Genomic DNA, 21334 nt, shown 5'->3' with positions numbered 1-21334 from the left:
TACTCAGACAATCCCGTGTCGCATTCATTGGCACCTAGGACAGCTGAATCTGGTTCCCGGTACACGCCCCTGCGTGGAGGACCTTGTGCGCGGGGATTATGCCGTCCTGAAAGGGTATTTGATACGCGATAGTCGGCGAATCCGAGGGATAAGTGGTGATGTGGCCGGAACCGACGGTGTCGACGACGACAATGAGGCCGTTCGGTCCTCCAGCGACCCGCGCTTCACCAGGGTTGTGCGGCAGCGTGACGACGGCGAGGCCAGACGTGAAGATGACGTATCTGAACGAATACCCGATATCAGAACGGGTCGCGCGGACCGCAAGAAGTCAGGAAGTGCACGCACTGCGCGAAGGGTCCGTTGTGCACGCCGCCGTCGAAGCGGGCAGGGAACACCGTGTACGTCGCGTTGGCGAGGCCGCCGAGGTTGAGCTCGCTCGCCCCGGTGGTCCCGGGCGCGGAGGAGGTCGCGAATGGCGCGGAGAGTCGCCAGCACTCGAGCGCCGAGTTTTGGTGCGAGTCCGTGACGATCGCGGTTACGTCCAACGCGTTCGGCGACGGAGCAGCAGACTTCGCAAGTGACGATGAGAGACAGGCAGCGAGGAGCGATATGACGAGTGCGGGCTTCATTATGCTGCGGATCCACGAGAGAGGACCTGTTGTATAGTTGCCTGCAGACGGCGCGCGTTTGCTCTTATACATGCGCTCCCGGGCCGTGAAGATGGCGCGATATAGCTAGGGCAGCAGCATGTGCGCCGGTCATTGGACGCGGTTCTTGGACGCGATTCCAATGCAGTGGCCCTTGAGGAAGTTGAGTAGACATATCAAGATTGTTTGAGGATGATGTTCACATGCGGAAGCACAAGAACTCTGGGTCAGGAGCGGCCAGGTTAAGGAACCAACAGTCGTGGCGATGCGCAAGGGATAGTTGGTGTAAGAATGGCAATGTGACTACGAAGGATGAGTCGTTGTAGGTTTCTTGTTGTTTTGTGAGGTGGGGCAGGTTTAAATGGTACAATTGAATCGAATGCACCGATGGATGACGGAAGGGCACCAGCCATCTGCGTCGCGACGTCCTGCGGACACGGCTCAGATGACCCCAACCCGAGACTGAAGAAGTGGTCCCGGTCGATGCCTTGGCGCCCAGTGGATAACGGGCTGCGGATGAGATGGCAGGCAGGGAGCGTCCAACCCAGCGAAGATATGGCGCTATTCTCCTGATCGACGCACGTAAAGGGAGAATAGCAAGAGAGGAATATACAATTCATACGTGCGTGAAGTGATACACATGTACGGGACTATGAGGCGCAAGAGGTACGTTACATTATTTGGGAACTGGGACTTTCGCTTTTCTATTTACCAGACTCCGTTTCACAAATGCGACCACGGTCAAGGTGGGCGCGCTTTTAGTGGCCACCGACGAGAGGTGCACGCTCAGCGTCCTCGAGGGCAATGCCACGACGGCCGGACAAGAAGCGGCGACCCGTTCCGAAGGCGCCTTTGACGACCCAGATGAGTGCGAGGATGGCGAACGCAAGGGCAGACCAATGGATGAACGCGCTGGAACGCTGCTCGGCAAAGATGGCCCAAAGCGACCAGGCGATGGCGATGGACGCTGGCAAATCTCCCTCGAGAGACGAGAAAGCATACGTGGCAGAGGTAGCCTCAAGGAAGAACCTGTTGAAAGCATGAGATGAGCATGCATTGCCAGATGACGTCACGATATACGCTGCAGGGCAGGGGTGAGGCTTACAGGCCGAGGAAGACGAAAACCTTGGTCCAGATGCCAGGAGCATGGGTGTGGGCGTTGACGCCGAACGCCTCAAACGCGGTCAACACGACGAGCAGCGTGGTCCATCCGTGGTAGAGGGAGAACGGCAGGTGCACGAAGAGTTCATCTGCCACCTGCGCGCCAGTGCATGTCAGAAACATGAGGAATCAACGTGTAGTAAAGACATACGTTGCTGGGTTCGTGGTACTTCTTCACAATGTAGTAGATGTGGGTAGTGGTCGACGAGACGAAGAGGGCGAGGATGAATGCCAGGACATAGTGGTTTGTGGACCAAAGATTGACGTAGATGGCGTTGAGGACCGCGAGGAGGGGCAAGCGCCAACTGATACCGTCGATGATGACCTGCTTCCCGGGGGCGAAGAACTGGTAGATGACGGTCCCGAGCAGGAGGAGGTGGATGAGCGACCAGATGAGGAAGGCCCAAGGGGCAGGGGTGATGTAAGTCTCCTTCACGTTCGAATAGGGCGCCGAGGGCCCTGCGATGGTGTAAACATTGGAGCCCAAAAAGAGCAGGTAGACGATGACGTTGACGATCTAGTCGCGGACTCAATACGCAGGCGGTAGACTGTGGTTGCGGCGGCGACTGACCTTCAACAAGATGCCGTCCTTCCAAGAGTCGGCCATTTCGTGAGGTTGGGTGGTGGGGTGTGCTTGGTCGACGTGAAGAAAGGCACGGGCGGCGCGCACGAGGAGGAAGGAAAGGGCAAGTGGGGAAGTGAGCGCGGAGGAGGGGCGTATATAAACGCCAGGGGCGCAGCCATGACGCAGCCCGCGCGCTGGGCTCCGGCGCAGGGCAGATGTCGTGTGGCTCAACTGAGAATACGTGATGGACTCTGATGGCCCCAGCCAGTCGTCGACCAGGGCGCTGACCACGAGGCCCGTTTGTGGTGCAGGTCACCCTCCATTACTTATGACGTCGTTTTGTCGGTCATTGCATGATCAGCCGCCGTGAGGCCCGTTCACATCCACCATCTTTCGCTATTTAGTCGACATGTATCAACCCACAGCGCCTTTGCCAACAGCACGTCGCCACACTCTAATGACTGCAACTGATACGCCACTGCCGATGTCCACGCAACCGCGGACTCGACTCGGTGTTTGGAGCTTTCCGTGCCCGGCGAGTGCATTAGTACAATTATCTCACAGTCGGCTCGGTCTTGCGCCGTTGAATGTGGTGGCGCCGATCGAAGCTCTATGATGCGCATAAAACGGTTCTCGCGCGGATCTTGTTGTCGTACAGCGATCGTATGACATTGACTACGTATCAAAGGACACAGCCTAGGTCTCGCGCCGCTGGGACAGTCGTGCGAGAGGATAGGTATATTTGCTCAGGTTCGCATTGATCATATAGCATGCGACTTATCTTAGGTTCGACCTTCGATGTTCAAAAGGTTCAATCACGAATATCAAATACTCTCGCGGAATTTGATGATGCTGTCTCACGCCGCCGGCGCCTCGCAAGCCTGTTATCTTTATCTTTCTCATATCCCTCCCGTACTTCAGCCAAAGAAATCTGTTCGGTCACCAATTCAACAAGAACTCTGTAAGAACCCTCAGCGACCCGACGTCGATCGTAAAGTCACAATCACGCAGTGCACGAACGCGTGACGTGTATCTTGGGCCATGTTGCGCACAGGAACACCGATGGAGGAACCGTGGTCCCCCGTCGCTTCGGTGGCAGCTACTCGCGCAGCTAGTCCCACAGAATCCGTGAACAGTATCGCTACCGAGGATGGCTTGCGCACTCGGGTCATACTCGTAGGAATAGGGTACGCTGCATGATCATCGGGCTTATCTATTGAACTCGCCTGTGCTGATCCAGCAAATAGCGGAGCGACGTGTTCCGGGAAGACAACGTTGGCGAAGCATCTGCGACATATTCTTCCAGGTAGCATGATTGTGCATCAGGACGTACGTGTCCTCAGTAACCACAGAATGCTCTTCGATAAACATAGGCGTTGTAGGACTTCGCGCCGGTGAGCCCACCCACCGTTCGTTGTCTAGAAGGGCTCGTTCATTGACTTTCGCCAGCCATCCGAACTGATCCCGATGCATCCCGTTCACAACGTGCAAGATTGGGATTCTGCACCCGGTGCCATCGATTGGCCGCGGCTCGCGGCCTTTCTGCGATATCTGAAGGAACACGGCGGAGAGTTTCCGCCGGGTCATTACAGCCATGATCATCTCAACGAGGTACGCAAAATAGCTTCCAATCTGTAGATTTATCGGGTAACAGTCTATCCAGCAAAAAGAGTGCCCCATCCCTGCTGCCCTGGTAGAAGATTGGACAGGGATCTTCGAACGCGTAAACGAAGCAAGCCGTGTGCGTGGCGAGAAGATCGTATGGAGGATAGTAGACGGCTTCCTTCTTTACTGGCACAAGGTGATTCTCTCCAGTTGCATCCCCGGTGGAGCTACGATTGACGGACATCTTCCAGGATGTTGTCGACCAATTGGATGTCCGGGTATTCCTTCGCGTCCCTGGAGACGTTTTGAAGCAGCGACGCCACGAGCGCCACGGATACCACACCGCAGGTAGGGACATAATGCACGTTTGCCGTCCACGCTCGTCCTGATCTTGTTCCCTTTCGTCCGCCACCAAACCTAATCCTTCTTCACCATTGCTCTTGGAGTTCAATCCAACGCAGAAGGGGCGCTGTGGCGTGATCCTCCTGGGTATTGGGAGCGAATTGTATGGCCCGCCTACGTGGACGCCCACGAAAAGCTGTTCGTCGGCGGTGACGTCGAGCACGGGCTGCCAAAGCTCAGGCATCGTCGCATCCCGGACGTAGTCGAAGAAGACGTCTCTATGGGCGAGGTTGAGGAGCCAGGGCAGGAAGGAGGGGTGGATGGATTGGTACTGATCGAGGGGATGAAGGTTAATATGGAGGAGATGGTCCGGCACTGTTGCGAAATCCTGCGCGAGCAGGTGTCGGAATATAACTCATGAAGAGAAGGTCCTTATATTCCTCGTCTCGAATGGAGGCTCAACATTGTCCTGTAAGAGTAGATATAAGGAGAGCGATCGCAGGTGAACACGTAGGTTGGACGATACTACTTAGTACTAGTAGGATGTGACGTTCGTCGGAGCAATTGCAAGCGTGAGAAGGCGTTCCTCATTTGCAAACCTGAGTGACTGTGAGTACTTCCTGCCCACCAACATGACCGTTACTGTAATGCAGATGACTCGCCTCGATTCTATGTTTTGGTCTCTGCTGCGGCAGTCACGCGAAGGGAATTCCGTATCTGAAGTCATCAAATGACCTGCTTGCATAGCGATGGCGCCATCTCCCCATGAAGATGATTACAAAAGCTCGCAAGCGTACAGACAACCTCGTAGCATCGAGCACCATGGCTGTATCAGCAGATTCTACTTTCTCGTCTGTGCCGATCCTTGACTATAACCTGTTATCATCGCCCGCGACGCGGGGATCCTTTGTGGAACAACTTCAACATGCGCTCATCTCTGTTGGCTTTTTCTACCTCGCGAACCCTCCTGTTCCTTCAGAGTTGATCGCCGCTGCGGCAGACTATGCTGCCAAGTTCTTCGAAATCCCTCAAGAGGCGAAAGACGCTATCAATATGAGGAACTCTGAGAGCTTTCTTGGCTACACAAGACTGGGCGCCGAGAGAACGAAGGGTAGAAGGGATGAGCGAGAGCAATTCGACTTCGCGACGGATTACGCCAGACCCGATGTGAAAGCAGGGGATCCGCCCTATCTCAGGTTGTGGGGTCCGTCTCAGGTGAGATTCCGTGGTGGGCGGTTACCTGCGATATCTGATGCACCTGGAACGTCATTCGCCTCTTCAGTGGCCGGACGACAACGTCTTGCCCGGCTTTAAGGATACTCTACGACGGTATCTTGATCGTGTGGAGAATTTGAGCTACGAGATCATGAGTCTTTCCGCCGAAGCGCTCGGCCTGCCGCCTCAGGCGTTCGAGCCTTTATTCGGCGAACCCGGAACTGTGATGCATCGAGCGAAGGCAAAGCAAATCACTCCTGCAGAGTACACGAACTTAAACATTGACTGCACTATCTAAACAGTTAGTGAAGTATCCAACACAGGATGCTGTCGAAACTGACCAAGGAGTTGGGCCGCACTTCGATGGTGGATTCCTTACGCTCGTGAGCTTGCCGTTGTTTTGTGGACCGGCCCGGCTCTGAATCTGGCGACGATACAGCTACTCCAGGCATCGGAACACGCTGGGCTTCAGGTGCAGAACCTCGCTGGTGAATGGATCGATGCCCCGCCTATTCCCAATACCTTCGTGGTGAACATCGGCAAAGGCACGCACGCTTAATCTTCTCTTCAAGGACTCGTTTCTGATCCACGCATCTCGTTCACAGCGATGGAGGCGATGACCCTTGGTCTGGCTCGGGCAACCTCACATCGTGTGCTTTCCCCGCCTAAAGGATCCACGCCGCGCTACTCAATTCCCTTCTTCCAAAACACTCGACAGGAAGTGCGGAGGGGTGGTATCCAACTGGAATGTGGGCGTCCATTTCTACCAAATGTCCGGACGAGGAATGACCACGAGTGATCTAGTCCCTCCAGAGATACTCCAGCTGAAGCAGCTGCGGGGTGACGGCGGGGGATCAGACTGTGAGAGAATGGTGGTTATCATGACTCGTGTGCATCTCACTTACGGAGCCATCGAAGCCGTTAACTATGCCGAGTATAACACGGGAGAGCCCTTCGGCTATGGGAATCTTATCGGCCGCATTAAGTGAGTACACATGATGTCTCTCGCGGGTCGTGCATCTCGCCGTTCTTTCACCCTTCCTCGTCTTGGCAATGCGACCCTTGCTATACGTGACACTAACGTCCACACCCAGGAGCCATCCAGACGTTGCGGAACGGCACTATCCAGAGTTCTTTCGGCAGTATTTTCCCACTGGTCTTCCCCAGGCCGCATCGGCGTATTGATGGGGTTATGATCGACCCTTACGCTTCAGTCAGCAATGTGCGATCCCGAAGCTACGCTGTATATGCTCCATCTCTGCGCGTGATCGTCGCTGAATCAGGAACTCAAAGTTCGCCGTAACCGGTGCCCTGCTCCACGTAAGAGCGCTCAACCGTATGCATATGCGATTGCCTGTCAGGACCAGAGTACATTGTTCAAGCAACACAAACCCCGATAACAAAATATCCCACTATTTCCGCCCGTGCCGTAGTCGCAGGCAGAGAATGCTTCACCTCGTGAGATCAACAAAACGCCAACACAAGACGGCACGAACGTCGACAACAACAGCGATCGATTGCGAAACATCCATGATGATCAGACCGTGAACTTGGAACAGCCTAGGACAATCGAGCCACCCTATGGATGTGATATCAGAAATAATGCAATGACGAAGTACGGGGTGATACTGACATGAGAAGTATCCGAACAGCAGAGAACCTCGAATTTGCAAACACCGGTGTAGGGAGTGCATTGGAGGCCGCAGGTCTCTTTCTCGTGAAAGATCAAACCGAGCAGGCCCAGGATGAGTTTCGCGAGCGGGTCCGAGGTCTGCGAGCGTATAAGCGATCGGCAAAGGTTCCAGTGACAGAACCCACGTCGGTGAACGTTTCGCAGCATTGGAGAGGCCCCAGAACACATTTGACCGGCTTCCCCGACGGCGAGTTACGCTTAGCAGCTACGCATAGATGAGTGCAACTTGAAACTTACACGATCAGATCGTGCACACCTTCGATCGCCGTGGGATTGTAGATGGTTCGGGGCGACAACGGGGATAACCCGCGTTTCATGCGGTCGGCATTGGCACCAGTAGCAGTACCAGTCACCAGCACGACGAAAGCGCAAAACAGCGTTGCGACGAAGAACAGCTTCATGTCCGACGGTCGTTCAAGAGGAGGGACCGCGGGGGTTGGTCTTCTAGAGAACAAGCCACGTTCAAGGTGCTCTTATACAGCGGAGGCATCGTACTTTGGCCGATTCTTCGCCGCCATTGGCAGAGACACTCTCACAGGCGGCGACAGGCATACCAAGGGCTGACCGTACCTGGCCTCCTAGATTCAGAAGCACATCCGCGATATGTTAAACCTCCGCAGAACGCGAACGGGCACAGACCGCCACCTAGTGCTTTACGACATGCCTATTTCCACGGCGAAACCGGATGCCGCACAAGGTGCGTTGATCGATCATTCGGTAGAGGGGCCGTGTGCAATTGCAGGGCCTAAAACAGTACAGTCGACGCCTAGGGCACTGTGTGTCAAGCTTGATTGGCAATTAAAAAGATGGAACGGCGCGCAGCTCGTTGAAACGACAAGTGAATGTATTGAACGCACATCTACGATCTGGCGTGCCTGATGCGAGAATGCAAGGAGCAGACGCTTTCTTGAGCGTGTAGACGCGAATAATGCCAGATGCCGAGCTTCAGTCTGCCTGGAGGTGAGCGCACGGAACAGAAATTCGGCTGCGAGTCACATACTACTGCTGCGGCGCGAGAGCTCAGTGAGTCAGTCAGATCATGACGCAGGATCATGTGATCCATGTCTAGGACGCGAGGTTGACGCGTCTCGCGGCTGTAGGATAATTGCACTTTGGCGAAGAACACGGCGACCGCGAATATGGACGAGGACAACTCTTCTGGCTGGCAACTCACCGAATCTGACCCCGGTGTCTTCTCACAGTTACTGAAGACGCTGACCGTTCGACGCCAATCATCCCAAGCGGAGACCATTCCGCTGCAGGTCGACGACCTGTACTCTCTGGATCCAGACTCCTTGCGCGAGCTACAGCCCATCCACGCGCTTATCTTCCTTTTCAAATGGGTCGCGCCCTCCGGTAACGATCCTGCTAGCTCTACAACAGGCGGTACGTAGTCCTGGTTTCTGAGCCATCCTGGAGTGAACTGATACTCTCGCACTGGGGTCATGTCCACCTTGGTTCTCACAGGGACGTACGACGATGCCTTCCCTGGCTTCTTTGCACATCAAGTTGTAAACAATGCATGCGCAACCCTCGCCGTCCTAAACGCGATAGGCAACATCCCGGACGTCACCACGGGGTCGCAGCTCAGCGAGCTGTTCTCGTTCACAAGAGGCACGTTTGTATCATCCGAGTGCTAGAACCCACTTCAGCTCCGCCATTCATTCTCGTTGCCTGTGCCCTTGTTGCGGACCCAAACAGCCACTAACATCCGCTGCAAAAAGGGCTTGATCCGCAGACATGCGGCATGGCCGTTACGTCGGTCGACTGGTTACGGTATGTTCGTCTTCCTCTCTATGCGTTCCTCGTGGAACTTACCACCCGCCGCGCCACTAGTGAAGCGCATAATGCACTGTCGCCGCCATCTGCCATCTCGCTGGACGGGCTCGATCTCCCGAAAGTACGTCATGTTCCTGTCTCGGGCGTGTATGCGCGTCAAATGCGACAGCTAACGATCCTCTGCTTTGGCTTAGACTAGCGAAGACGCTTATCATTTTATCGTCTATCTCCCGTTCATGGACACGGTCTATGAACTGGACGGATTGAAACGGGTAAGTATTTCCTTTGTTTTTAACTGCCAAGTATCGCCTTCCATCCGGCCCTGGCCCCATGTGCGCAGCTGCAAGGATAATTTGGCGCGTTGGAGTTTGCTCGGTATCGGTGACCTTGGAAGCTGGCCCCTCGTCTTCTTCGTGACCATGCTCTACCGAGCAGTCGGACCGTATTTCTCCTTGAGGTCTTACTCAATGCTTCCCTTCCAGGCACCGATCAATCACGGAGCGTACACGGAGGGCGGTGAAGGTTGGGTAGCCAAAGCCCGGTAAGCCCGGGCTAACACTTCAAGCCCCCTTAAATATTCATGCGCCCCGCAGTGAGGTTATTCAAGCTAGGATATCCACATATCCCCCTGGTTCTCTCGAATTCAATTTACTGGCTATTCGGGATGACCCGCTTCCCGGTCTACAAGCGCGGGTAATGTTGCAGGACAACATGCACCTGATGATCGGGCCTCTCATGTTCTATCCCGTAGTTGACGGCGTTGCAGTCCAGCGGCGTCGAATCCGAGGCTGCAGAAATCGTGGTGAGAATCGCGAACGAAAACACGAAGCGCGAACGATGGGCGGTGCGCAACCATTGACCTATGGATGCCTTGAGCCACTGACCGTCCGGATGGTACTCGTACAGTTCGAAAACTCGCTGCGGAGGCACAATCACCTCGGGCTTATCCACGCGCTTCTGGACGCGCTAGCGAAGTCGGGACAGGTGGGCGATCCTGACACTCCGTGTTCTATGTATCGAAGTTTGACCTTGAGAGCATAGCTCGGCGCGGCGACGGCTGGTGCGAGACAAAAGATGTCGGAAAGGATAGCAAGGCGGGCAGAAAAGGGCGTCGGCATGGACGAGGATTGACCGAGCGCTCCGCTCTGCTGAGTCACCGAGGGCGCATATATCCTACGTATAAACTGGCTGTATGCGTTGAGTAGACAGGGAAATCGCGCATTGATGGATCGTCCGCGTGAGCCACTGTCTATCTCCATGGCGATGTCTCTCCTATGTCTCCTATGTGCGATTGCCCTGGACCCTCCTCGAGCCTTAGACTGTACGGTTGCAGTTGGATAGGATGGACGCAACGTTGGCGAGACTGCCCTGGGCGTATGATGTAGCTTGTTATCACTGATCAGTCGGGCGGGCAAAGGATCTGCCGGAGCTGGGCCGCGGCACGGAGATCTGCGATGTGCGAGGAGTGCGCTGCCGGCGACGCGTCAGCCTCGCCGATAAGACAGCGACTCTGATCACAGAACCGCGTCCGCGGGGTCGTGACCGGTTTCCGTATATATACCCACCCTGCGTCCGACCTCTACGAACGACATGGACAACTCCCCAGACGCCCCGTACCCTGACCCCGCATCGTCCGAGTCTCTCACATCTCCCTCCGACGTGTCCCTCAAAATGCGTCGTCACAGCGGCAACAAGCCTGTTCTTCCTCAAACGAAGCAGTGCCCTCACTGTGACGCCAAGTACACTCGCCAAACACACCTGAACCGGCACATGAAAATACGTGCGTCGTTCGTCATATCTTCCGCGTTGCGCCCCCTCAAAAGGGTTTCCTTCTTCCTCAGACACTCGGGAAGGTATGCATATATGCGAGGTACGGATCTTTTACCTCATGGTGGACCGCCCTAAAAATGACTCTTCACAGCTTTGTCAAGCCGAGTTCACTCGTAGTGACCTGCTCTCCAGACATCGCAAGTCTTGTATGAGAGGGTGAGCCCACCCGCCCGAACCCTTCGGCTCACTGATATCCGTTCTTGCAGGACTGCCAGACGCGGTCGCCAGCGCGAGGCTACCGGAGATAAGACACGTCCATCCGACCGTTTCACGGGTAGCTCTCCCGATGACCTCCGGGACTTTTTGCTGAGCATGACCAGTGGAACGCCGTGCTCAGCCGTGGCATCGACGTCTGGTCAAGCCACCTCCTCTGCCATAGATTCCCACCTGAGCTCTCAGCTGTCCGGGATGACGGCCGCCGGCCCTTCAGGTGGTTTTTTGGGCAACATGTTCGACGCGTTGTTCAATGACGTCGTTGTGGGAGGCAATTCGGATACCGTAGACCGTCGACGCCCTTCGTCCACGGATCAAACGGAAACTTTCCCTTACCTGCCTCAACTGCTTGACTCGTTCAATGCGGCTGCCGCTAACGCTCACCCGTTCCCCATACCTCAACTCTCCACTGATAGCCTCGAGTCACCGCGGGAGCTGGATCACTACGGTGCGGTTGATACATCAGATACGTCCCTTCATGCGCTCATCGTGAGAAACCTCAGAGTACCTCTTCTATACGGAGTATCTGAGTCAAATGCCCGTATTCCATGTATGTGTCGCCCATGATAACCACCAGCACGGGATTCTTCGGTGTCTCACCGCGCGACTCACAGGCGACGACCTTGTCGTCTGCGGAGAAACCTCCGATACTTCTCGACGCTATTCGGGCCTGCGGTGCGTTGTACGTGAAAACTGGTCGAGCGTTCGCCTTCACGAAACGCGTGTTGGAGTCTACGAGAGAGGCCCTCGCCAAAGAATTTGTACGTTCAGACGCAGCTGCGGCGAGAAGAGACATCGTCGTCAGGTGCTGACACCGAGTTAGGCGACTCATCCCACGGACAGCGATGAGCAGATCTACCTCGTGCTCGCGGTGTCCCTGCTGCAGAACATCGGTCTCTTCCACCAACAGTCGGACGTACGGACCATATCGAATATCTTCCATGGAATGCTGGTCATGGTGAAGCCACCCGCGTTGCGCAGTTGCGTAGGCTCTGATACGGAATCACCCCTATAGCTCGTCCGCAGAATGGGGCTTATCACACGAAACGCCGCATGGCACCCTACGTCATTCGATACGTCCGATCCTCTCTCCATAGAGGTGGCCTGGAGGGACTGGGCAAAGCACGAGACGGAGAAACGGTCAGAAACCTCCGTTCGTTGTGCATCCAACATTGTTCTCATTGTTCTGCTCAGATCACTGTTTCTGTCCTACCTACACGACATCTCACATCGAATGTGTTTTGCCCTGCCCACATGCTACATGCCAGCGGAGGTGACCCTGCATCTTCCATGCGAAGGCAAACTCTGGAATGCGGCCTCTGCGAGCGAGTGGCATGCTGCCCTATGCGCATCGTCCCCGTACGGCACCATGCAAGAACGATTGACGGGAGTACCGATTCAATACGCGTTAGAAGTCCTTCGGCACTCCCGAGTTCCGACATCCGAACTCAAGCTTACGCTTAATCCGATGGCGCACCTCCTCCTCATCAAGGTCTTGCTCAGCGAGCTATACGCCTTGGCCGCGCCGTCGGGCTGCCAATTAGAACCCGCGAAGGAGAAGTCGCAAGTGATCCTCGACTTCCAGTTCGTCCTGCACAACTGGCTCGGGACGTGGCTCGCGGGTCCGGACACACCGCCCATCCACCCGGAACCGATCTTTTATTTTAACGCGCTGCCTTTCTACTGGCTCGCCCAGATCTCCCTCATGGCATACCAGGAGGACATGCCGCCATTCCAGATGGGCTCCGCCAGCCGTTCGGACGCAGACTCCCGCTTCCGCCTGATCAATTGGTGGCAGCGATGCATTCGGAATTTCCTTCGTTTCGCGGGCAACAGCGCGCAAACCGATTCGACGGCGGTATGGGCTGAGATGATGAGGATCAGGCTTGATGGCTGGAGGCTGGAAATGGAGGGAGACGCCAAGGGTTACATTCGTACCGGGGGCCCTTTGGCGTTCTTCGCCAACTCTGGAGGAGATGCATAAATCAGGTGACGATGCCCGAATTGCGTGCACATTGTACGATGTAAAACTTAAAAGACGTCGCATTCATTACCGCCGCACAACTTGAACCATCACCTTTCATTGCGCGCAATACGGCGTCATACATCATACGGGAACTATACAAGACGCTTGATCCAACCAGCATTCGTGAGGAAAAACTGTTTTGTACGCCCATTGGCGTCTTGCTTGGCTGCCTGGAAAAGGACCTTCGGCGTCGCGATCTTGATTTCACCCTCTTCTGTCATGTCCAGCGCTGGGATGTCTGCGTCTGCTACCACCGGTATAGCAGCATAGGTTTCCGGCGTAATTGGCCCCTCGCTGTTGTCGGACTCGTCCGAAGTCGAGCTGGAACCAGAGAGAGCGTCGGGGAGGACGGGGGAGAAAATATGAGAGGCAGGGCGCATTTGTGTTTCGGACGAGCCGGTAACGTGCGTCTGCTGGTAGAACGTCCCCAGCTTCTGTACGCGGAGGCGAAGGCTGCCGAGCGTCGGACGTCGTGCGGGGTCGATCGCAAAGATGTCCCGGAAAAGTTCGTTTGCGTAGCGCGACAGTGGCTGGCCGCTGAGGTTTTTGCGCGTGTAGAGTATGTCGATGTCCCGAGCTCTCGGCTCCATGGGGTAGAGAACGTGAGAGTAGGTATCCGGAGGGAAGGAGCCCAGATATGCATTGAAGTTGGGGTCGCTACTAATCGCTTTGTTCCATGGGTTGCATGCGGTGACGAGGTTGAATAAGATTACTCCGAGGGCCCAGATGTCGGCGTGGCGTGTCGAATATGGTTTGCAGCGCCGGGTCGTTTCTTCAGCGATGCATTCTGGTGGCCAACGTAAGTTCGGGTAACTGCAGTAAAGATACAGAGGGTGCACGTACCCGGCGACATATAATGATCGCTGCCACAGCCAGACATGGGCGACATCTCATGTTCAGTAGCAAGCCCGAAGTCAGCTAGATAAGCGCGCTCGCCATCCCCAGAAAGGAGGATATTTTCGGGTTTGAGGTCGCAATGGAAAACGTCGTGGCGATGGCAGTACTCAACCGCGGAGATGATCTGCAGGAATATATTCTTGATGTATCCATCGGCGTTGGTGATACTCTCCTCCTTCCGTTTCATGACAGACTGTTCTTCGATGAGAGAGTCAAAGAGATCGCCACCGGTATGGTAGTCGAGGACGAGGAAGAAGTTCTTCGCGTCTTCGACGACAGAGTGTAAAGTGACGACGTTGGGGTGGCCGCTAATACGTTGGTGGAGATCGATCTCCGCGATAATGCGTTCGTATTGATACGAGGACTTCGAGGGTTTAGGGATAATCTTGACTGCGTACTTCCTAGGGAGCGGCCCCTCCGAGTATGCGAGGAAGACAGCGCCGAAAGCGCCAGAGCCCAAGTTGTCGACCAGCGTAAGACGGGACTTGCCGTCGGACACCTGAGTGTTCAGGTATGTCTTCCACCAGGGAGCGTTCATGGTGTTGATCGAGTGAAGTCGTTGATGGATAGAAGTAGAGAGGAAGGACGTGACAAACCGGTGTCTGGTCGATGCGGAGGAATGGCCTGCCTTTTTATAGGCGACGTGGAACGGCGTCGCGGATGGAGGAAGTAGGCGATGAACGGCGGGTAGCTCAAACGGAAGGCGGATAACCCGAAATGGAAGGCGGAAGGCGGGTGGCGATCGTGATCGGTCGGCGGAAGTCGACAGAGCAACATCCGCAATCCGCTCCGCTTTTGCGCCGCGGAACGCTAAAGGACTGTTCCTGGTAGCTGTACAGCATCCTGCAGAGCCTTCGACTCGGACCGCGGTATGTAGATCGCTGTCGCTTACGGAGGCAAGCCCACAAGGGAGTTGCTATCCATGTTGGATATCCGGGATATACAGAAGCTCAGCAACAAGATCACAGTTCTCGACGTCTGCAGCGTCCCAGGACGCGTCTGGGGATGGCCAACGAAGCAGGTGCTTGGCGATCACTGATCTGTCCGCAGAATACTCTAGCAGGCGTAATAAGGCCTCCAACGCAGAATGACGGAGGGACGCCGAGTGCACAAAGGGAACCAAAGCTAGGCATATGGCCTGAGGAATGGGTCCGGCATTCAGCACCCATCTTCGGTGCATGAGTGTGGCATAACATTACCTCAGAATGTGGCGTGACTGTTGAACGCATGGAGCTAATCATTGTTGGCGCGTCGTTAACAAGCGGCAACAAGATCTGCGTTTCATCCGTTGAGGACTGATGTACCACATTGTGAGTGAACGAAACCAACGCACGCGCCCATGCATGCTCACCAGTGCGTCACACCATGGACGTACGATTTCATTGTACTTCTTCCGGGTGGTATCTCTCATGCTCTACGTGGGATGTGTCAAAGGCGAATGAAGTGCAGGCAAAACTAACATACCGATGATCGGCTGATGCGAAACAGTCTACCGAGCACCCGTAGACCGGCGATGACAGCCCACTGGTTGATGTGAGCATCGGCATGGCCGATGAGAGGTTCCAATACGCCAAAGACGCCAAGGATCAAAGTTGGCTTGTTACCGACAACGAATAGATCGTCAATCAGCTCAATTACTAGTATGTTCACAGTAGTTAGCAGGGTAAACTGAAACGATCATGGTATATACCATTGCACCTATGGAATCCATGAGCGTCCCGGAAAGCACAAGCATGAGTCACCACTTACCGCTGAAATGAATCCGCAAGGCTCTGTGCCTTCATGCCTTTCTGGTATTGGTCGGACGCGATAGTGGTATGTAAGAGGGAATCTCTGCAGGCACGCGTGATCGCCAGGGCCATGTCCGACCATGCGGGCCCACATTGAGGTCGAAAGTACCGTACGAGGGCAGCCGCCAGCTTCCAGGGATGGACCATGTCGTCAATGCTTGGAGTTGCGGGACGGTCTTGGAAGGTTTTGCACACCAGTCCCGGTAAACGAGGTGCGAGATGCGCCAAGTGCGAACGGCCCCACGTTGACTGCGCAACGGCAGTAAGAAGCTCAAAGTCACTGGATGAGATCAACTCGGTATCCTCGAAGCGCTGGAGGTGCGATGTGAGATGTTCCAGGACTGAAGGAACAGGTACATTCCGGGACGAGAGGGAAGTCATCAGCAGCCGTACAACTCTGGTAGGAGCCAGAGATCGTAGTTTTTGCAGACTTGATGCTATCATTTTCACAGTCGGCCGTTCTGCGGGGCTTGTAGACCAGCACGCTTGCATCAGGATCCACATTTCGTCTGGCAGTGGTCGTGCGTGGCCCTGCTCCGCACTTGGACGTGGGGGGCGGGCTCCTTCCAAAACCCGGAGAATGACCGTGATGTCTCTAGGGATTTCGTGAAATGGCGGACGAAGTGTGTACATCTGCACGTTCGTGGGATGAGTGATCACCGGTATTAGGAGCGTCGAATTTATCACGTACTTCTAGGCACATGCATCCAAAAGCGTAGACGTCGCTTTCTCGTGTCCTGCGGAATTCTCCATCGCCAAACCTATCAGGGTCATGAAGTTCTGGAGCTGCCCAGCGAGCGGAACTTCCTTCCGCTGCTGTGGTCAGTATGATGTCCATGAGCGATGCGAGTCCGAAGTCGCAGAGCTGGGCATGACCCGCCTCGTCGATGAAAACGTTGGACTGTCAAAAACAGGTCAAGAGACCGCATGAAGCTCCTAAAAATCGTACAAACACATCGTAGGTCGCCATGGACCGTATCTTCTTCGTCGTGGAGGTATGCAAGACCTTCTATAATCTCGCTTTGCTGTGACAATATGAGCAAGTGAAGCATATCGGAGAGCGGGCAGATGCTTGCCAGTGTTATCAAGCTATCGTCCGCCACCTCATGCTCGATCAGGTACTTAAGCAAGCTTCCCTGAGACATCCAAGGCGACACCATACAAAGAGCGGGTGCATGACTGTCCCCGTCCACACCGAGGAAGGGAACAACTCGTGGATGCTTGAGCTGACGCCAGGCAAGCGCCTCTTGACACACTTTCTACGTTTGCAGTCAGTTCATGACGCAAGTTCTATAATGCATTCGAACAAACCATTTTCAATTCTTGTTGATGACCACTCGTCAGGAACACCCTGATCCGTTTAAGCGCAACAAGGCAGCCATCGTACAGTCCGGAGAAGATATCGGCGAACCCTCCCACGGAAACCGCATGGGCCCCAGGATCGCATTGCACACGCTTTAGGAATAGTGAAGAAGGAATAACTCCGCTCGTGACTGAGAGGTTGAGAAGGATGCTCTTGCCAGTCCGACGAAGGTCATGGTAAGACTGGTGATCAAGGAATAGCTCTGTGTCCGCAAATATATCCCCTCCGTCCAAAAACTGGAACAGAATGAATGAGGCAGACTATCACATGTTCGGAGATATGCTCACCTGCTGGACGAGATTCATGAACTTGTCTGCATCATCGCCTCGAAGAGACAAGATCTGGCCGAGCTTCGCCGGATTTTCGAGCATTGCTGGGAATTCGGTACGCATCCGTGCATCATCTTCCTCAAGAGCACTCGAGATATTTCTGTGGGTGGCAAAGCCGAGTTGACTGGCAATCTGTTCAGGAATGACTGAGCGTGAGCCAAGACGGACGGTGAATGTCACATACCGAGACGACCCAGGTACGATCATGCTCGTAATGTGCTAGACTGAATATATCATCTTGATGACAAATACTATTGCATAGTGTCTGGATATCATCAGAATATCTGCTCTAATGAGCACCTCCGGAATGGACAGCGAAGATATTTCATACATTCCAAGCTTAGTATCGGGTAGTAGACACTCGTCCTCGGGAGACAACGCTCTCAGCAGCTCGTGCAAAGTTCTCTGCGATGGGTTTGTGAGCTTCGTCAGGAACTCGGTATGAGTACTCACCTGAAATCTAGACTCTTTCGTGATTGCGTTCGAGAGGATGTTCTGTACTAGGGAAGTCACGGACGCTACCCATGTAACGGATGGTCATTTGGGTTCAGAGGACGACAATGCCAGTCCATACCGGAAATTATTGACAAGCGAGGAGATGGGGTGGATTCGGATTTGACAATGCCTATAACTTGCTCCGCCGCCTCGAGCTTGACAACAGGTTTTTCGGTAGCCTTTAGCTCGGCAGAACCATCGATATCTCCCGGTAACGGGAGTCGATCTCCTTTGCGACGCTTTGCCGGCGGACGACCAGAAGAGTGCGAGTTCGCTGACGTTTCCGTAGGGGACAACTCGCGCCTAGGCGAGCCCATTGACATTACCCTCATCTTTCAACGGAGAGCAATGAGTTGATCACCATCTGGAAGCGGAGATACCAAAGTACGACGAATCAGAGTATAACGTTATTTCTTCGAGTGCCCAGGGAAGAGAATCACTGAATCACGTTTGCTACATAATGGTCACAAGACTGACGGCCCCCGTGCCTCAGAGTCAAACGCGGACGGTGGACCAATACTTGTCTGGACAGAAAGAAAGCTTGCTGAGACCTCTCGCTATTGGGACCGCGCCGGAAATATACCTACCTACCTACCTACCTCTTTGAACTACGGTCTTCGAATTGTCCTCGCCTGAACGATCGGAACACGGCTTTGAACGCGGAACGCTCATGAACCGGAGGATTGCAAACATTACGACATAGCCGTAGTCAACGCGGACTTCCGCCATGTCGGTATGTCGTCAGGGTTGGGATTGCTCAGTGCACCCGCCTCAGCCGCTCGGTCTGGCCCAAGTTGGCGAACCAACCGTTCCGGCCGCGACTGTGTATATTCCGCGCGACCACTGCGACAATCTGACGGACCCGCATTGTATACCAAGTTTGGATGGCGACAACCTCTGTTCTGCATTCTTGTATACCTCCCTGCTATTATGACCACCGCCCGTTTGTGCACGAAGTGGTAGCGCAGTATGTGCCAGTCGTGGAATGCACAGAACATACCCAGCTCATGCGACCGGCCCGTTTTAGTTGCGCGATCACGACAAGTAGCGATCGCGCCTTCCGTCCCGCTTGCGTTCGTTAGACCCGCAAGATCGACCCCCTCCCAGGGGCCCTCCAAAGTGTATAAAGCCAGCGCCAATGCGCCTCTTGTCCCCATCAAACGCTGCGCGTCAATCTCCACTGCTTCACCCGCTTCTACAATCTCACTTCGCTTCACTACCAAGTCCTCCTCGCGATGAACTCTACCAACATGAACATCTCCATCAATGACAACTCGAAGTTCGCCGTCTCGCAGGAGCCATCCTCGCTCCCACTCAACCATGTTATTGGCACCGGCGGGTTCCGTGTCACACTCAAGGAATATCTCGGCCGGGGCGCTCATGGTCAAGTCTTCCGTGCCGAACACATCGATCCTTCCCTCAAAACGGAGTATGCGGTGAAGCAAATCTCCAAATCGAAGCTTTCCGCCACGCGCATCCATATGGAGATTAAGACACAGTCAATGGCGTCCGACCACGCCAACGTCGTCGAGCTCCACCAAGTTGTCGAAGACGAAAAGTCGGTTTACCTCATTATGCAGTACTGCTCTGGCCGCACACTATGCGAAGCAGTTGCCTCCGCACCATTTGGCGACAACTACCTTATGGATCTCCGCACTCGTGATGTAGCAGCTGCGACGCGGTTCATCAAGGACACATTCATCCAAGTTCTCGACGCCGTCGCACGGTGTCACAGTGTCGGCGTTTTCCATCGCGACATCAAACTGGAGAATATCCTTCTCGACGAAGCAAGGCAGACCGCCTACCTTGCGGATTTTGGTCTGGCCACCACCGATGCTCTGAGCAGAGAGTTCCGGACAGGGACGTCGTGGTACAAGAGCCCCGGTACGTTCGGTTCACTACCTGGCCTTTTTCATTTCTGAGTTAACCCATGCGCAATAGAACAACAGGGCTCAGAGACCAAGTCCAGTGCTTATTCAAGCCGTCACTGTGACATTTGGGCTATGGGAGTTCTGCTCTCCTGCATGGTCGCCGGACGGCCACCCTGGCAGCATGCGGAGACGTACGATCACGATTTCGCGTCATACCTCGGAACCCTGAACGCCAACGATCTTTACAATAACTTCCGTGCGAGCGCGGTCGACAATATACCGGTCAACCATCGGGCGCGATCCACTGTCGGTGGGCTTACGGGGATCAGTGAGGAGCTGAACGCGTTGTTGAGGAAGATTCTGGCTGTCGACCCCCTCAAACGTATCGCGCTCAAAGAGATTCGGGAAGAGTTGTTGAAGATCACCACACTCTGGGCAGCGCCAGTCGTCGTACAGAATACGGAGGATGCAGTTGGCGAGGACCTGCCGTATGGATCGGTGGATAGCCATGATCATGCCCTCCTCGTCAAAGGCTGGCAGTCGGAGCTGGAACATATGGTTGACGCGTTGGTGGACGACAGTTGTCCCGAGTCGGACCATATTGCCGTCATTGACATCGTGCGTGATCTCGCCCGTCTCTTACTCTTGTGTGATGCTGATCTTTTCCCTTCAGTCCGACGATTCCGAGATGGATATAACCGCCGCCTTTGAATCGCATATGCACACATCGCCCGCTCATAGCAACGGCGTTCGCGTTAGCAACATTTCAAACACTCCCGGCGATCTTGCCAACGCCGAGCTTTCCGACTTTGGTCTGGAGGGCTCTAATGCTTTCGATTCTTTCATTGCGCAACACCTCCCCGATGAAGACGAAGACTGCGACCGACACGCCCCGCTGGATCCCACTTGGCAGGCATTTTTCATTTCTTGCTTGTCACTGGAAGCATCCGAAGCCGTTAATTCCCTGCACTATGGAGCGGAGGCAGCCATCTGGGACCCCACTACAGGAATGTCGTACCACACGCACTCCACGGACTCTGCATGGAGAGTATGGGAAGATCCTAGTGAGGCTTTCTCTGCGCTCAGCGAGGAGCCCGCAGTGCCCCACGACATGCCTCGTCCGGCTTGCGCACCTCGGATACTCTCCGTCCCCAGCGTCAGTGCCCACTCGGACTCGGACGATGGCAGCGACGGTCCCATCACGCCTAATACCTACCCCGTGGACGATGCCACGGGTATTCATGCTATCTCTGATCTCGGCCTCTCGCCTACGCTTGCTATCTCGACTCTCGACCTCTCTGCAGGACAGAAAGTTGCTCGCGGCTGTCGTGATTGTTTCCCACTATACCCGTTCGCCCAAGAAGGCGTTGTCTAATGATACCCTGTACCTACACGCTATGCAATACAGTGTCATGATCTGTGTGCCCTTTGGCCTCTAAGATGCGTTGCTAGCGTCGTATACCGGTCCTCGTAACTATCACGGTTTGATTCACAGAGTCAATATTGTGAACGG

The 21334-nt window shown here is 54.7% G+C and overlaps 10 protein-coding genes across 10 annotated transcripts; 5 read left to right on the top strand and 5 right to left on the bottom strand.

The window, feature by feature from the left end:
- Window positions 1-49: 49 nt before the first annotated feature.
- Window positions 50-533, bottom strand: PUNSTDRAFT_18280 (uncharacterized protein; the record flags this gene model as incomplete). The annotated part of the gene is made up of 2 exons (XM_007381564.1): window positions 50-281; window positions 346-533. Coding segments are annotated over 2 exons (420 nt in total), but the record flags the coding sequence as incomplete, so codon positions are not given.
- Window positions 534-1236: 703 nt separating this feature from the next.
- On the bottom strand, window positions 1237-2473 carry PUNSTDRAFT_99515 (uncharacterized protein). Its single transcript, XM_007381563.1, has 4 exons — window positions 2380-2473; window positions 1960-2325; window positions 1753-1904; window positions 1237-1676 (listed from the first exon to the last, which is right to left on the bottom strand). The coding sequence occupies exons 1-4, from the start codon at window positions 2413-2415 to the stop codon at window positions 1406-1408; spliced, it is 825 nt and encodes a 274-aa protein (XP_007381625.1). The 5' UTR covers window positions 2416-2473; the 3' UTR covers window positions 1237-1405.
- A 962-nt stretch (window positions 2474-3435) lies between these two features.
- PUNSTDRAFT_132227 (P-loop containing nucleoside triphosphate hydrolase protein) lies at window positions 3436-4741 on the top strand (the record flags this gene model as incomplete). Its single annotated transcript, XM_007381562.1, has 7 exons — window positions 3436-3560; window positions 3621-3702; window positions 3756-3767; window positions 3823-3984; window positions 4037-4174; window positions 4230-4326; window positions 4440-4741. 7 exons carry the CDS (start codon window positions 3436-3438, stop codon window positions 4739-4741), a joined length of 918 nt encoding a protein of 305 aa, XP_007381624.1.
- Window positions 4742-5142: 401 nt separating this feature from the next.
- PUNSTDRAFT_112058 (Clavaminate synthase-like protein) lies at window positions 5143-6720 on the top strand (the record flags this gene model as incomplete). The annotated part of the gene is made up of 8 exons (XM_007381561.1): window positions 5143-5535; window positions 5603-5776; window positions 5838-5918; window positions 5975-6080; window positions 6141-6284; window positions 6340-6396; window positions 6454-6520; window positions 6630-6720. 8 exons carry the CDS (start codon window positions 5143-5145, stop codon window positions 6718-6720), a joined length of 1113 nt encoding a protein of 370 aa, XP_007381623.1.
- Window positions 6721-7072: 352 nt separating this feature from the next.
- On the bottom strand, window positions 7073-7629 carry PUNSTDRAFT_132225 (uncharacterized protein; the record flags this gene model as incomplete). The annotated part of the gene is made up of 4 exons (XM_007381560.1): window positions 7073-7114; window positions 7169-7306; window positions 7354-7433; window positions 7485-7629. The coding sequence occupies 4 exons, from the start codon at window positions 7627-7629 to the stop codon at window positions 7073-7075; spliced, it is 405 nt and encodes a 134-aa protein (XP_007381622.1).
- A 731-nt stretch (window positions 7630-8360) lies between these two features.
- Window positions 8361-10214, top strand: PUNSTDRAFT_125131 (ubiquitin-specific protease). The gene is made up of 10 exons (XM_007381559.1): window positions 8361-8614; window positions 8696-8842; window positions 8953-9004; window positions 9065-9128; window positions 9202-9279; window positions 9490-9548; window positions 9601-9700; window positions 9759-9851; window positions 9914-9991; window positions 10049-10214. Exons 1-10 carry the CDS (start codon window positions 8368-8370, stop codon window positions 10136-10138), a joined length of 1008 nt encoding a protein of 335 aa, XP_007381621.1. The 5' UTR covers window positions 8361-8367; the 3' UTR covers window positions 10139-10214.
- Window positions 10215-10618: 404 nt separating this feature from the next.
- On the top strand, window positions 10619-13191 carry PUNSTDRAFT_99509 (uncharacterized protein). Its single transcript, XM_007381558.1, has 9 exons — window positions 10619-10787; window positions 10849-10877; window positions 10929-10993; window positions 11044-11498; window positions 11554-11600; window positions 11665-11811; window positions 11874-12008; window positions 12066-12190; window positions 12245-13191. The coding sequence occupies exons 1-9, from the start codon at window positions 10679-10681 to the stop codon at window positions 13032-13034; spliced, it is 1902 nt and encodes a 633-aa protein (XP_007381620.1). The 5' UTR covers window positions 10619-10678; the 3' UTR covers window positions 13035-13191.
- On the bottom strand, window positions 13169-14511 carry PUNSTDRAFT_125129 (kinase-like protein; the record flags this gene model as incomplete). The annotated part of the gene is made up of 2 exons (XM_007381557.1): window positions 13169-13863; window positions 13920-14511. The coding sequence occupies 2 exons, from the start codon at window positions 14509-14511 to the stop codon at window positions 13169-13171; spliced, it is 1287 nt and encodes a 428-aa protein (XP_007381619.1).
- Window positions 14512-15718: 1207 nt separating this feature from the next.
- On the bottom strand, window positions 15719-17278 carry PUNSTDRAFT_61969 (kinase-like protein; the record flags this gene model as incomplete). The annotated part of the gene is made up of 4 exons (XM_007381556.1): window positions 15719-16396; window positions 16455-16664; window positions 16717-17018; window positions 17071-17278. Coding segments are annotated over 4 exons (1398 nt in total), but the record flags the coding sequence as incomplete, so codon positions are not given.
- Window positions 17279-19293: 2015 nt separating this feature from the next.
- On the top strand, window positions 19294-20040 carry PUNSTDRAFT_84026 (Ran1 protein; the record flags this gene model as incomplete). Its single annotated transcript, XM_007381555.1, has 2 exons — window positions 19294-19834; window positions 19892-20040. Coding segments are annotated over exons 1-2 (552 nt in total), but the record flags the coding sequence as incomplete, so codon positions are not given.
- Window positions 20041-21334: the final 1294 nt, after the last annotated feature.

Source organism: Punctularia strigosozonata (assembly GCF_000264995.1).
Source record: "Punctularia strigosozonata HHB-11173 SS5 unplaced genomic scaffold PUNSTscaffold_3, whole genome shotgun sequence".
In the NCBI taxonomy this organism is placed as follows: domain Eukaryota; kingdom Fungi; phylum Basidiomycota; class Agaricomycetes; order Corticiales; family Punctulariaceae; genus Punctularia; species Punctularia strigosozonata.
Note: the sequence above shows the minus strand (reverse complement) of the source record. Positions and strands in the feature narration are given on the sequence as shown.

Bases quoted from the DNA above. Each gene is read 5' to 3' on its own strand.
- PUNSTDRAFT_99515 (XM_007381563.1), bottom strand. From the start codon at position 2,415: ATGGCCGACTCTTGGAAGGACGGCATCTTGTTGAAG. The intron at 2,326-2,379 runs GTCAGTCGCCGC...GTCCGCGACTAG, and splicing joins AGGACGGCATCTTGTTGAAG to ATCGTCAACGTCATCGTCTA. The intron at 1,677-1,752 runs GTAAGCCTCACC...TGCTTTCAACAG, and splicing joins GTTTTCGTCTTCCTCGGCCT to GTTCTTCCTTGAGGCTACCT.
- PUNSTDRAFT_125131 (XM_007381559.1), top strand. From the start codon at position 8,368: ATGGACGAGGACAACTCTTCTGGCTGGCAACTCACCGAATCTGACCCC. The intron at 8,615-8,695 runs GTACGTAGTCCT...TGGTTCTCACAG, and splicing joins TGCTAGCTCTACAACAGGCG to GGACGTACGACGATGCCTTC. The intron at 9,852-9,913 runs GTGCGCAACCAT...GTACTCGTACAG, and splicing joins CGAAGCGCGAACGATGGGCG to TTCGAAAACTCGCTGCGGAG.
- PUNSTDRAFT_99509 (XM_007381558.1), top strand. From the start codon at position 10,679: ATGCGTCGTCACAGCGGCAACAAGCCTGTTCTTCCTCAAACGAAGCAG. The intron at 11,601-11,664 runs GTATGTGTCGCC...CGCGACTCACAG, and splicing joins GTCAAATGCCCGTATTCCAT to GCGACGACCTTGTCGTCTGC. The intron at 12,191-12,244 runs GTCAGAAACCTC...TGTTCTGCTCAG, and splicing joins AAGCACGAGACGGAGAAACG to ATCACTGTTTCTGTCCTACC.